The sequence below is a fragment of the Perca fluviatilis genome, chromosome 10, assembly GCF_010015445.1.
Source record: "Perca fluviatilis chromosome 10, GENO_Pfluv_1.0, whole genome shotgun sequence".
Lineage (NCBI taxonomy): Eukaryota > Metazoa > Chordata > Actinopteri > Perciformes > Percidae > Perca > Perca fluviatilis.
Window position 1 is genome coordinate 34,581,163 of NC_053121.1, and position 13,677 is coordinate 34,594,839.

A 13,677-nucleotide genomic window follows, 5' to 3' on the forward strand; every position below is an offset into this window, starting at 1 on the left:
AATCAATTAAAATCAAATGTGCACACTCAGCTCAGCAGCCTCTCTCTCAGCATTTCTGCTGTGCATTAAATCGGAGTATCCCCTCTATCAGCATGCAGCGAAGACTTTACTGCCCTTCCCGATCACACGCCTACGTGTAGCAGGTTTCTCCGTCACAGAAATGTGTGATTTCCACATCAGAGACCGGGGCTTGCATCCCGTCTCCTACCCAGCTGTCAACACCGGTTTCTTTTAAGCGCAAAAAACAATATTTTTCCACCCTTAACCATGTCGTTCTTTCTTGTCTAAACTTAACCCCGCTGGAACTATATATACAAGACAACATTCGCATCAGGCATTTCTGGAGGGCATGGACAAATGACTTGTTTTGTCATGTAGGGCTGAGGATTTGTTGGAGTTTTTTTAGTCGAGGGGAGCCCTGCAATCACACCCAAGTGTTTCCTTTCTACTGCGCCGTGCAGTCACATTATACTCTTTAAAATAAGCCATTTGGATGGGCATTACACTGTGTAGGAGGGGGGGCAGGGGGGTATTCTGCTTTACATTCAGCAAAACCACACTATGTGCTCCAGCCTGCAGTAATCATTTTGCAGTGTTAGCTTTCTGCACCACTGTGCAATCACATTATAAAGGTGTTCTCCATGAGACAGACCACTTGGATAAGCATAAATCTACATAGCAGCCGATCTTTTTTATTTTATTTTTTTGCTCTCAAAAAAAAAAAAAAAAAATGAAATAACCGCAATATGCTCCAACCTGCAGTCGTCACATTAAAGTGTCACCTCTCGAAAAAAGCACTATGCAATCATATTACAAAGCTGTCCTCCACTCGGATAAGCGTAAATCTACAGAGACAGGCTGAATCCTCGGGCCTCTCGCACGGCACCGAAGGGGGGAAGGAGAGCCCGGAATCTGTTCGCGGACACAGATCCCATTGGCCTAACATTAATCTGCGTATAAAGCGGCGGTGCGAAGGAGGTGACTTGTGGGTAATAGGTGCTGAACATCTCACAACAGAAGGGGCAGAGCGGAGCCTCTAATCAGGAAGAGCGGCTGCTGCACACGGCGACCGCGGCGAGGCTTCAGGCCCTGACCTGCTGACTGGATTCTGCTGAACACGCTGGAAGAGAAATCTCCTCTCCCCCCTCCCTTCCTCGTTCCTATCTTTTTTTCTCCTCTCGTCGTCCTCCTACGTATCCTCCTCGATGACGGCTTTCTCTGCCTGTCCAGTACGTGCTCTGCTTTATGTCTCCTACGTTTCTTTGAGTCATTCATTTATTCTTTCTATCTTCTGCTGTCATTCTCTTTGTTTTGTTTCCTGTCTTCCTCTACTCTTTTTTTTTTTCTTTCCTTATTGTTCTCATTTCTTCCTTTGCTATCGCTTGTTTTCTTTCCGTCCTACCTTCTCATCTCACTGTCCTTTCTTTAACATTGTTGTCTATTATTTTCATTTGCTTTTCCCTATCTTTCTCCCTGCCCATTACTGTCCTTTAATTGAGTTTGTTTTATTTTTTTGTATTTTTTTGTCCCTACATGATTTCATTTTCTCTCTTTCTTCATAACCCTTTGCTTTGGTAGATTGTCCTTTCCTCGCATTTGCCTGTCCTTTCCTTAGTTTTCGCAGTCTCCCATCACCCCGCTTCTCCTCTTGCGTATGACATCTTTCCTCTCTTCCTTCTACATTAACCTAATCTTTTCCCCTTCATGTCCCCTCTGCTGTCCTCCCCTCTTCTAAAATTGACATTTTCAAAGAAGTTTTCGAAAGCCGACTGGCTCTGCAGATTAAAGAGATGAGCCTGCACGCAGGTAAAAAATTTAAAATTAGCCGTGCCATTTGTGATGAGAAAGAGCAAGGTGTGCAAGTCGAAAACCATCATCGCAAGTCAAAGCTTCGAAGATCTTAAGTCAGAGCACTAAAGGGAAATAAAATACTCTTTTATTGCCTGCTGTGCAAAGTGAGAACCATGATCAGAACAAATCAATGAGCTTTAATCTCCAGCATGCCAGATCCTTTCTGATAAGTTGTTAGTTGTCAATAGAGAACATTCAGGTGATTTAGCACCACGTCTGACGGCCATATTGGAGGGCAAATTCTGTTTGTTACAGCATATCATTTTATCAGTGCTGGTTACCTCCGCCAAGGACTTTTTCCCCCCCCGGTTCGGTTTGTTAGTTTGTCAGCAGGATTACAGAAAAACTACTAGCCTGATTTTCATGAAACCTGGTGGAAGGGTGTAGCATGGACTGAGAAAGAAGCCATTAGATTTTGGAGCAGATCTGAATCACGGAGTGGATAGACAAATAGTTTTTTACTTTCCTTTTGTAGTTTATGTTTGGGTTTAGACAATGACAGATACTAATGGTTCTTTTTCATCACCCAGTTTATGATTAGCATACTCACTAAAGTATGTTAGCATGCAAACTAGTGCTAGCATGATAACATTAATATCAGTTTTTTTCCCATCTTTGCTGAATTAGCCTCCTGGATAGTTAGCTAGCTAACAGTCTTCTTGTGATAAGCTGAGCTGATTCCAATTATGCTTCAAAACTGGGTGTTTTGAAGAGAGTAAGAAATTTTTCAATTAAAAACAGAGTTTGCCGACCTTTTCTGCACTGTGAACCTTTGATGTGAATTTACATCTAATGTCTCACAGTATCTTACTGTTTTATTGTTATACAGGATCGTACTGTAAATGGCAATGCATTCTGGGAGAAAATAATAATATTACAGCACTATTGTCAGTACCCGATCCGTTCCACCTGCACAATCCGTTCTGCGCATGTGCAAGATGGCACGTATGCCATGACGTAGGCACAGATGATAATGCTGCGTTCATGCCACCACCACCTCGGAATAATGGCACCGCTTCCACCTGCATGATCCGTTCTGCGCATGCGCAAGATGTTCACACGCTAGCCTCCAGCTAACGTTAGTTAGCTAATAGCTAATTCGGCGGACCGCTAGGTGATTATAGCGGTCTGCCGTTAGCCTCCACCGGGAAGCTAACATTAGTTTAGCTAATGGTTAATTTGGCTAACCGCTAGCTGATTGCAGCGGTCTGCTGTTAGCCTCCACAGTTAAGCTAACGTTAGTTTAGCTAACAGCTAATTCGGCTAACCGCTAGCTGAGACAGCATGTAAACTTTAAAAGACCCTCAAAATAAAACTTGAAAATAAACGTTAACATATATAACAGCTGTTACGTCAGTTCTACTTTACTTGTGCTCATTTAAAATACAATCACTCTATACTTGTCTTTATTGTTATTACTGTAAAGTCTCAATTTAGCTGTAGCCTGCTTTTCACATTATGTTTGACTTAACGTTATTTTAGACTGAATCTAGCTGTCTGTTCTGCCTGCACAGTCTGTTCTGCGCATGCGTTATTATAGACTGAATCTAGCTGTCGGCTAGCGGTTAGCCGAATTAGCTGTTAGCTATCCCGGTGGAGGCTAGCGTGGAACGGATCGGGTACTGACAGACAGCCACCGACCATGTGAATGCTGCTAGTCAGAAACAACGTAACCAGTGGGGCGGTGCCTGTTATTCCGAGGTGGCATGAACGCAGCATTATCATCTGCGCCTACGTCATGGCATACGTGTCATCTTGCACATGCGCAGAACGGATCGTGCCAGTGGAACGGATCGGGTACTGACACCTATATGCGAATGTTACAGATTACAGGTATTTAGTGTTAATGCCAATGCATCTTGGGAAAATAAAGGAAAAGACGGGAATTACACTGCAGCCGGAATATTACTGTGAATTCAAATAACACAGTAAGAAACGATTTATTTACAGTAAAATACTTTAAAATGTAAAAACCGTATGCTTACTGTAAATAAACAGTAGTTTACTGGCGAAGTTGCTGCCAGTACATTACTGTGAATTTACGGTGAAAAGTTTTACAGTGTGGCCTTTGACTGTTTTAAATCCCTATGACTCCAAGAACTGGAGAATTGCATCTGACCCTTTATGGCTAGTCTGGCTTACCGGATGTATAGTACTGGGATAAAGCCTGACATCACACAGTGTCAGGCCCTTTCCGCTATCTTCACCATCTACTTTGAAAGGGCATCGGGGGCCTAGGGCCGACCAAGAGAGTTGTTATTGGTTCAAAGAAGTACAAACAAGCCAGAGCGTTTATCCCAGAATGACGGTGTAGCCAGAGCATACTCCAGGAGCAGGTCTGGCTATGCGAGACTAATACTGTATGAAATACTTTTTGTTAAGAAAATCAAGGGCGTCAAGTACAGAATGTGTCAATGACTGAGTGTGCATGTTGACTAGTTTCAAAGTCTTGCCATAGTTTGATATTCCCTTCCTCTCTAAGACACATCTCTTAGCGTCTTAAGCTATAATTCTCTTCTGCTATTTGAACATTAAAATGAGGAACTATTTCTTATTAGCTCTGCATTTCATTTTCCATCTGCTGGAGCCAGTGGGTAAGTTATGCATATCAGCAGCCTGGGGGCAGACAGGCTGCTGCCTGCTAATATAAAACATTGTCTTCTATGAAGCTGACAGTATTGGCCAGTAGAATAAGCTCAGGAGGTAATTGGGGTCTTTAGTGTGCAAACCAGCGGAGTTTCTCACAATAGCATTAGTCACCCAGAGTAATCAGACACAAAAGGATCATATCTGCAGGACTGCGGATAAAGACGCTGCTGAAGTTGAATTTTTGTTTTAATCTTCTTAAGACGGGGCGGCCCGAGTTCACTATTTGAGCAATGGGACCTCTAGTGTTTCCCCACCATTGTTGCTATAATTACTAAGGAATATTCTGTTGCCAGGAAAACATTGAAATACGCTTCCATAAACTTTATCTGGCAGCCTTGCCCGAAAAATATTTCCCAGTGCATCACCTCTGCTGTTTGCTCCACCACCAGCAGTAATTGTCTGGAAAATCCTGCAGCACTAACGGCAGAATGAACCACAATATGTAGATGAGTGTGTACAGTATGTGTGCCTGGAGTGTGTATGGGGGGGGGGTTCTACCATGGCTTCCTGTCTGTGCATGTAAATTAGGGCCACATACACGTTAGTTACGATTGACAGGAGCCACTGTGTAAAGGGGCATGCTGTGCTATGAGCGTTAGCATTTTAAGCTAACGAGACAAATGGGCTGAAAGAGATTCCTCGACACGGATCATCACAGAACAAATCGAGGTATAATGGAGCTATATCTGTACTGTACTATAATACTGTACTCTACTGTATATTATACTATTCTGTAGGGATGTATCGATGCATTGTGAATCGGTTAAAAATGGATATAAATGTGTAAAGAATACGACCAGTAGAGATAAAATGCAATTTTTAACTGGGCTAGGGCCTAATTTACTTCTGATTTCACATCTTTGACAACAGACGTCACTACATGGTCTTAGTTTATTTGAAGAGATTTTTTTTTCTATTTATTTTGATGTGGGATTTTAATAATCTATTTTTGTTGTTTTGCACAGTTTATATGAATAAAGGAATGTTTTTCAGTCATTTGTCTGCAGTTCATCCTGTAAAAATAAATTGCGACAAAATCGTATCGTCAACATAAAATCGTATCGAATCGTATGGCGAGTGTATCATTACATCCCTAGATACAATACAACAACACTGCAGACAATTTACTACACACTAAAGTAAAAATGAACAATCTACAGCATTTCATGTACTCCTGCTAAAATGAAACTGAAACATAACATAACATAACAGCTTGTGTAACATACAACACACAGTCTCAGGTATGTCTTTTTTGTCACTTGTTACACTCTCCCGTGACCCACTACAGTGCACCATTATTTGGCAGGGAGTTGTCCCATGCTATAGCTACTACAGTATGTGCAGGAGTTGCCAAGTGTCATATATGCATACGGTACAGTAGACACATCAGCCAGTCAAGTGCAAAAAGGCTTGTTGCAAAGCTAAGGAATAAAGTTTTCTGACCAGCAGAATGATGTTGAGATTACACACAAGTCAAAAAAAAGAGCTGTGTGTCTACATTTGCCTCCATGAGGGAGACAGAAAAAAACATTACTTTCTCAGAAAAGGCCTTGTTTTGCCAGAGAGAACTGATAGTTTTAAGGAAACAGGCCTGTGATAAACAGCTTCATATTTGCTGTTTTGGAGGAATTAACTCTTGTCATGCTTTCCAACAGGTGATTGTCACGAATGAAACAATAATGTGTGGCATTAAGGGAGAAAAACATGTCGGTGTCAACATAATTCATTATTAAGTAGCTAAAGCTTGAATTATTGCTGATGCTTGACAAATACTTTTGTTCTACAGTGATCTCTAGACAATACAATGTGGACCATTTTGATAAACATAATCTACAACAATACATGGCAATGTCTATATACTTAAACCAAGAAGGCATTCTTAGTTTTCTTAACATTTGAAAAATGTCTCATCATCGCATGAGTGGTTAAACAAACACAAAACCTTGGTCAGGGAAGAGAACAAGAAGAAGAAGAAGAAGAAGATGAAGAAGAAGAAGAAGAAGAAGAAAAAAGGAAGAAAAAAAAGGGGGAAAAGAAAAGGAAAGTACCTTTCTTGTGAGTAGCTTCATTTTTGGAGCCTTTGGGGTCTAATAAAAAAAAGATCAGAATTAAACACAGCATATTCTAACAACACGTTACCAACTAGACGTTGTTTGTCCTCATTAAGGAAAACAACCGCTTTGTCTATCAAGGAGCGAACAAGACAGCAAGACTCGATTATCTAAGGTGTCGCACTGCTGCCAACACTCAGCGGGGGCGAGCATATGGCAGTGGGGGAGACTTAGGAGGGGCAGGGAGGAGGAAGGGGGAGGGGGGGGGCATCATACTGTAAAGGCAATAGCAGGAAGGAGGGATGCACGAGTCTGTAGAGGAACAATCTACTGCCATACTGCAGCGGGCAGGAGAGGCGATGCACTGTGATGAAGAGCAGGAGGACAAGGGTTGCAATGCAGTTCTGTCAAGAGGAGCTGAAGAAAGGCTAGCAAAATGCACTACAGGAGATGCAAGAGGCCAGAGAGAAAGAGGAGGAAGAGGAGAAAGGGCGGGGAGAATGCAAAGACTACATGTCAAACTGGCTTCGTTTGGATTGTTTGCCTTATTTGGCTTTCAAAGAAATTTGACCTTGTTTTTACTTTTGGTCTTTTGGGCAACGAGTTGGTGAGTGAGTTACGTATTCCAGAATGACTCGACTGACTCCCAAATGAAGTGAAATCGCTTCAGTTACAAAGTTCTCAAAACTGATTCTGTATTCCCCTCGCAATAATTAGACTGCAGCTACAGAAATGAAGCTGTAATCCCATAGGAATGGAGAAACGATCTCCAAAATCGGATATTAAATTACATGTCTTGCTTCGAATGGGCGCCATTAATTTGAAGTCATTTGGCTGAAATGGAGCCCATCGGAATGACAAAAGGTTCTACTTTCACCTCAAAAAAAGAAAGGTAAATCTTCAACCACTTCCAAATGGGCCACATAATACCATTCATACCACAGAAAAGGAACTTTTAGTCAGCACAGAGGCTGATTTATAACGGAAAAATGCCGACCCGCTAATGTCAAGGAATTGGAAGTTAAGGCCGAACGATAAATTGTTTCACAGTGACGAGGCCTTTTCCCGTGTTCACTCCCGCCCGGAAAGTTGATGTCTGTTCGACAAAAGACTGATGTATCATAGCAGAGCAGTGGCTTATCGGATTCAACTAGAAGTTTCAAGCAAGCACAGAAAGCAAAGACAACTTTTACTGTCCTTTGATTAGCAGATACTCAGCCAAACCCACAACACTTCACCTGTCACTCAACTACCGTTCAGACCAAAGCGTCTCACAGATTGTGAATTAAAAATCCTTTCGAGAATCCAGAAATGTCCTTATGTAAAGGTCAGCCGGGGTACAGCTCATTCTGAGCTTCAAACATTTCAGGGTTTTTCTGAGCAAATAATGATCCCATCTGTGTGTATTTCTTTTCAATTAATTCTCAACAGAAGTTAGAAATGTCACCAGACAGCCTTTTGTTTTTCATCTAAATGTACATCTTCCTTCTCCTTCTATTACGGTACTCTGAACTATGAACTAAAGCCAAACAAATGTCCTCGCACTACATTAGAGGAGTATTTTTTTCTTTCTTTTCATAGCTCCGATTTGTTGATTGATGTCCTATTTTGCTTCCGAATTGCATTGAACTGAGTAAACCGGGCCTGGCCTGCTTTGCTGTACTTGACAACTGCCATTGTGAGGGATGGCGACTACGCCGAGTCGAAGTCTGGGAGCGATATTGTAATCTGTCATTGTCAGCCGGAAAAAAAAGAAAGAAGGGAAACGGCTCCTAAGATAGATGGAAAGTATTCGTCGTGACCATGAACTGTTGTAGACAGGTGACTTAAACTCTATAATCTGACTGAATCCATGAAAGGCAATTTTTCCTCCCTGTTCTGCACGCAGCAGACTCTCTGTGTCAGGGTTAAACCCGGGCTTAGCCCCGCGGCCATTCAGCCTGTCGAACATCTGAGCACCTGATCCTGGCATTAAAACCACAGCAGCTTTGGTTTTGGGCTTTTTTTTGCTGGCAGTGGGGATCTCATAATGCAAGCTAATTACTAGCGCTGTGCAGAATCAATTCTCTTGGCTTAGTAGGGGAGATGTAAAAAACAAAACAAAAACTTGCATTTGTGTTGGAAAACAGAGATACTTTTGTTAAACGAGTACAGGGATTTTTTACCGTTTGTTTTCTGTCTCTGGTGCCTGCATCCACCGACACTTCTGCCACGTAGAGCCTGAAAACAGCAGCTTACCGCCTTCGTGATTGTGTCACAGCGGTAAACAATTATGTGTAAACCTCTCCATCAGGCCTTTTAGACTGATACGGTAGGCTTAAACCTTTTTTTTTCCTCAAGCTGGTAATTAGAGGTGTGATGGGATTCCACAGGAGGACTGAATGGCCTTTTATTAAGCAGTATTCCCCTCCTTATAAACGTATTAGCCATGGACCAGTGGACTGCAGAGGGAAGACGGAGTAATGTAGCCATCAGCTGTTCTTACACGTCCCAGATTAGCTTTGCATTGCCTCCATCTTAACAGATTCCACCTTATTACTATCTTCGGAATCAAGAAGAAACAATAGTGACGTGAGGTATTTATAGCAAACCGTATGACTGAAGAGATACGGAGTACATGGAGCTCATTTGACAGGGCTCTAATTATTAGATTGATCATTTCTCTTTTAGCTCTTGATAATATATGGATCTCAACTTCTACTTTTGGCTGCACAATCAGTGCATACATCCTTGCTTCTTTCCATTTGCCCGCTCCACTCCCCCACCCCTCCTATCGGTCTCTATTTCAGTCCATCTTGAGTGCCCTCGTACGTTTGGCTGCCTTTTACCATTACCCTCTTCAATAATCCTCTCTTCGCTGCCCTTGCCGTTCCGCCTGCTCCCACTAGACGTCGAAGCGCGATCAATATTTTCGTCATAACTCAGTAGAGAGTCACCTCTGCGACGGCATTAAAATTCCTCGCTCTGTGCAATATAGTCCCCATCTAAATGTCCTGGTTTGGAAAGGATAGGGCCATTACCTAGAATACTAAAAAGAGCCACGAGACCTTCCTCTGGGAAAGTATGTCCCTTCACTCCAGCAGACTTCTGCGTTTGCATGCTTGTAGAAAGTAGCTCTCAGAGAAAAAAAGAAAAACAAATAAGAGGAGGAGGGAGTAGATATTACAGTTTGGTTCTCAGATCTGCTTATGTGCTGCAAGTGTAATACATAACAGAGCAATACCGAAGCCCACTGGGAACTGTGTTAGCATCAATATTCTGGCGCTAAACTAGTGGAAACATATTCTGTGTTTGCAGCGTGAGACCCTGGATTGCACTTTTTGCCATCTGCAGTTCATTCCGAACTCCTGTCGTAAGCAAATCCCTTAGTCCGTTCACCATTTGCAATGCTACCTTCCCTCCCTTCCTTCACCCCCCACTCCCTCCATGACCCATTCGTCCCCCCTCCAGCCATTCCTCCATCCCACGCTCATTACCTTATGCCCATTAATCCCATTAAGTAGCCATTAAACAAGTGCTGATAACGCCAAATGAACGTCAAGCTCCGACAGCTAATAACTACAGTCCCACCTCGGCACGTTCGACCCTGGCAAGGAGAAAAGGAGATGCAGAGAGGAATAGGGAGGGTGTAGTACAACATAACAAGTGCAGTGTGGAGTATAGCGTAGCATTGTGTAGTAACAAGTACTCCAGCTGTGTAGAAAAAAAAAAGAGGAAAGAGAGAAGGAGAAAGGAGGAAGCCAAACATGTAAATATACTGCCGTACGTTGTCCACTCACGTCCACTCGTTCAGACAAGAAAGCGTGTGCCATTCAGCTCGGACGCAAAGTGATACAGGGATGGATTCTCAACAGCTTTTATTGTTGTTGATCAGAATCAAATTTAACCCTCTGGGGTTGAGTGCTCTGCGGCAGAGCTCCGCAGGGTTAGAATAAATTCATCATGTATTTAGATTAATAGCTTCACAAATTTGTATCATACGGTCATGGCAAAAAACTCGACAGAAACCTTATAATTTACACTTTTCAACGTGTCCACTGCCACATAATTTTGATTTTGTAAAGTTACATGAATGAGACAAAACATAAAGAATGTCACATTACTCAGTTAAAGAAGGTAGCATTCCACAGGGAGAGCGCAAACCCCACCCCTCGTATTTGCATCTCTAGATGTCGCCCTGGACAACGCCCATGGTGAACCAGATAAAATGCCATGCAGTTTCAAGCATAATTCATATGGAGCTAAGCTTTGTATTTTGGAAGACGGGCGGCATTCTGAACGGCGATGTCGGCGCTCCACACACAGCAGAGAACAGAGGTACGTGTACTAAACTGGGAACGATACAGAGAAGATCAGAAAAGGCCCCTGATGTAAGGAACAGATGACAACTAACGTTACGCCTGTTACTGCAACAAAACCTTTTGTGAGCCAATACTATATCAATATGTTCAACAGGCATAAAATATGTAGAAAAGCGACATTTCAATCTGCTCTGTCTGCACGCAGTCTCTCATTCACTCCCACAGTTTTGAACACACGCGCTACTCTGCAAATGGCGGAGTGATACAAACAAGCTCAAATGAAAGCTGTCTGTTTGGAGTCTTCCTGTTTGACGGTTTGCCACCAATCTTGAAATTTGGCAAATTCTTGTAAACTAAAGCGCTGACGGAAACAAACCAGCCTCTCCTCTCTACCGGCGGTAAATCCACATGGCGAATTATGTCTGCGTTTTTCATTCTTTCTAAACTTCACTCAGAATTTTGATGTCAGGGATATCATTTATTTTACTGACAATAGCTCAGGGAAATTTCCATTTTGTGTCTCCCTGAACAGTTGAATAGCCATACTCTAAGCTATGAACAGCTCTTTTGCATATTCAGTGTAAAGGGCCATTACCCCTCCCACTGCTAACTCTTGGTTTAGATTAGATTAGTTGTATAAAACAATGGAGCAGATGAAAGTGGTTGTGCTTGTTACATTCCAAAGACTTTACTCATGTGGCCAAAACGGTTCGTCACAAATGGGTAAGGTCACGTTTTTTCACAAATTCGAGCACACTTCTAAAACTAATTTTTACAACTTGCTTATTTACCAGTTATAAAAAAGAAGGAAAAACATTTTTACATACATTTACTCTATTATTTTAGCTGAACTTGAATGAATACAAAAAAAGTCATTGTGCTTTGGAAACTACTGCTTACATTTGTTCAAATTGACAATATCAGAGCATGCCAAGATCATCTGTGTCTGAAAACACCCTAAGACCCCAGAGGGGTTAGGAGCAGAGAGAAGAGGGGAGCTTTGCCAGGCCGACCGTGGGAGCAGCATGAAATAAAAGGGATTGTATCCGAAGAAGCAAACCCGAGCTCCGGCAGCCACAGTGGCTGTTCAAGCGAGCTAGAGATGAAAACCTGCTTCGGTAGACCCACACAACCCAGATGCAATTTAAGGTTGGCGACGCGTTCAGGGTCTTTTCGGGCACTGCTTTCAGTTTTTGCAGGGGGAAATGGCGGTGGCAGGGGAGGGAAGGGAATAGATAGCCGGATCACTAGCAGCTCATTCTGGGTGAGCTTAAAACCAGAAGTTCGCTCGCGGTTGTTGTCCTCGTCGCTGCTCGGCTTGAGTGATGAGGAAGGACAAGGTTACGGCAGAGAGGGAGAGCGGAGTCGCAGCTGCAGTCTGTGCCATTCATCAAGTGTGCGCGCGCACACACACACACACACACACACACACACACACACACACACACACACACACACACTTAGACACAAGAGGATCCACACTCTTACTCATGCAAATAGACACTCACAAACACCTTTCCCTCGCAGGGTCTCTCTGTAAGTCCCTATCTCTCTCGCGCGCATACACACTCATTTATCTGCACAGCACCATGCGGCCATTCATTTGCAGGGCCAGTAGATTAGAAAGGCCTGCTGTTGCTGTTCTAATACGTCTTCCTGTACCACTGTGGAGGAACGTTATACAGTACAGGCCAAAAGTTTGGACACACCTTCTTATTCAATGCGTTTCCTTTTTATTTTCATGACTATTTACATTGTAGATTCTCAATGAAGGCATCAAAACTATGAATGAACACATATGGAATTATGTACTTAACAAAAAAGTGTGAAATAACTGAAAACATGTCTTATATTTTAGATTCTTCAAAGTAGCCACCCTTTGCTTTTTTATTAATAAGGGAAAAAACTTCCACTAATTAACCCTGACAAAGCACACCTGTGAAGGTAAAACCATTTCAGGTGACTACCTCATGAAGCTCATTGAGAGAACACCAAGGGTTTGCAGAGTTATCAAAAAAAGCAAAGGGTGGCTACTTTGAAGAATCTAAAATATAAGACATGTTTTCAGTTATTTCACACTTTTTTGTTAAGTACATCATTCCATATGTGTTCATTTATAGTTTTGATGCCTTTAGTGAGAATCTACAATGTAAATAGTCATGAAAATAAAGAATGAGAAGGTGTGTCCAAACTTTTGGCCTGTACTGTAGCTTATGTCTGCCCAGCTTGTCAACCAGGTCAAAGGAGTCCAGTTTGTTTTACGAAACAGCGGGATGGGCTCGGATACAGAGGAGGCCCGAGGAAAGGAGGGGGGAGGAAGGAGGGAAGTCAAAGGAGAGAAATTGCATGGGGCCGATTGCTGTACTAATGACCTTGTCTTTCATTCATGCGAGAGGAAAATGGATGTTTAAAGAAATGACAACACGATAAAAAAAAAGCTTAGGAAGGGATGATGGACAGATGGCGGAGTAAAAATAAGAAATGTGTTCGGCAATGGAAAATAAACAAAAAAAGGCGGAAGGCAGGATCAAATAATGAGAGAAGAAATGAATACAGAGATTACATTTAAGGGAGGTGCACAATTTAAATACGACCAATTACAATACAGCAAGAATAAGGAAAGTAAAGGAAGGTATCAAGCAGGTACAAATACTGAGAGAGAATGAAAGATTGACTACAAAACGAAGTAGACAGGAATACGAAAGAAGAAAGGGACAATGTGAAATGTGCAGGGACGGAATCAAGCAACTTAACAAAACATGAATGAGTCAATGAATGAAGGACGGAAGAAAGGAGTAAAGGAAGGAAAGACAAAAGGGGGAGGG

At 42.4% G+C, this 13,677-nt stretch overlaps 1 protein-coding gene across 3 annotated transcripts in view; it reads right to left on the minus strand.

Moving 5' to 3' along the window:
• Positions 1-13,677, minus strand: part of glra1 (glycine receptor, alpha 1) — a 141,867-nt gene that overhangs the window by 86,538 nt on the left and 41,652 nt on the right. For 2 of the 3 annotated variants that reach the window (XM_039813114.1, XM_039813116.1), the window contains exon 4: positions 6,549-6,587. The exons of the other annotated variant lie outside the window; for it this stretch is intronic. In XM_039813114.1, the coding sequence (XP_039669048.1) occupies positions 6,549-6,587 (39 nt within the window). The remainder of the gene's footprint in view (positions 1-6,548; positions 6,588-13,677) is intronic. 3 annotated transcript variants of the gene reach the window in all.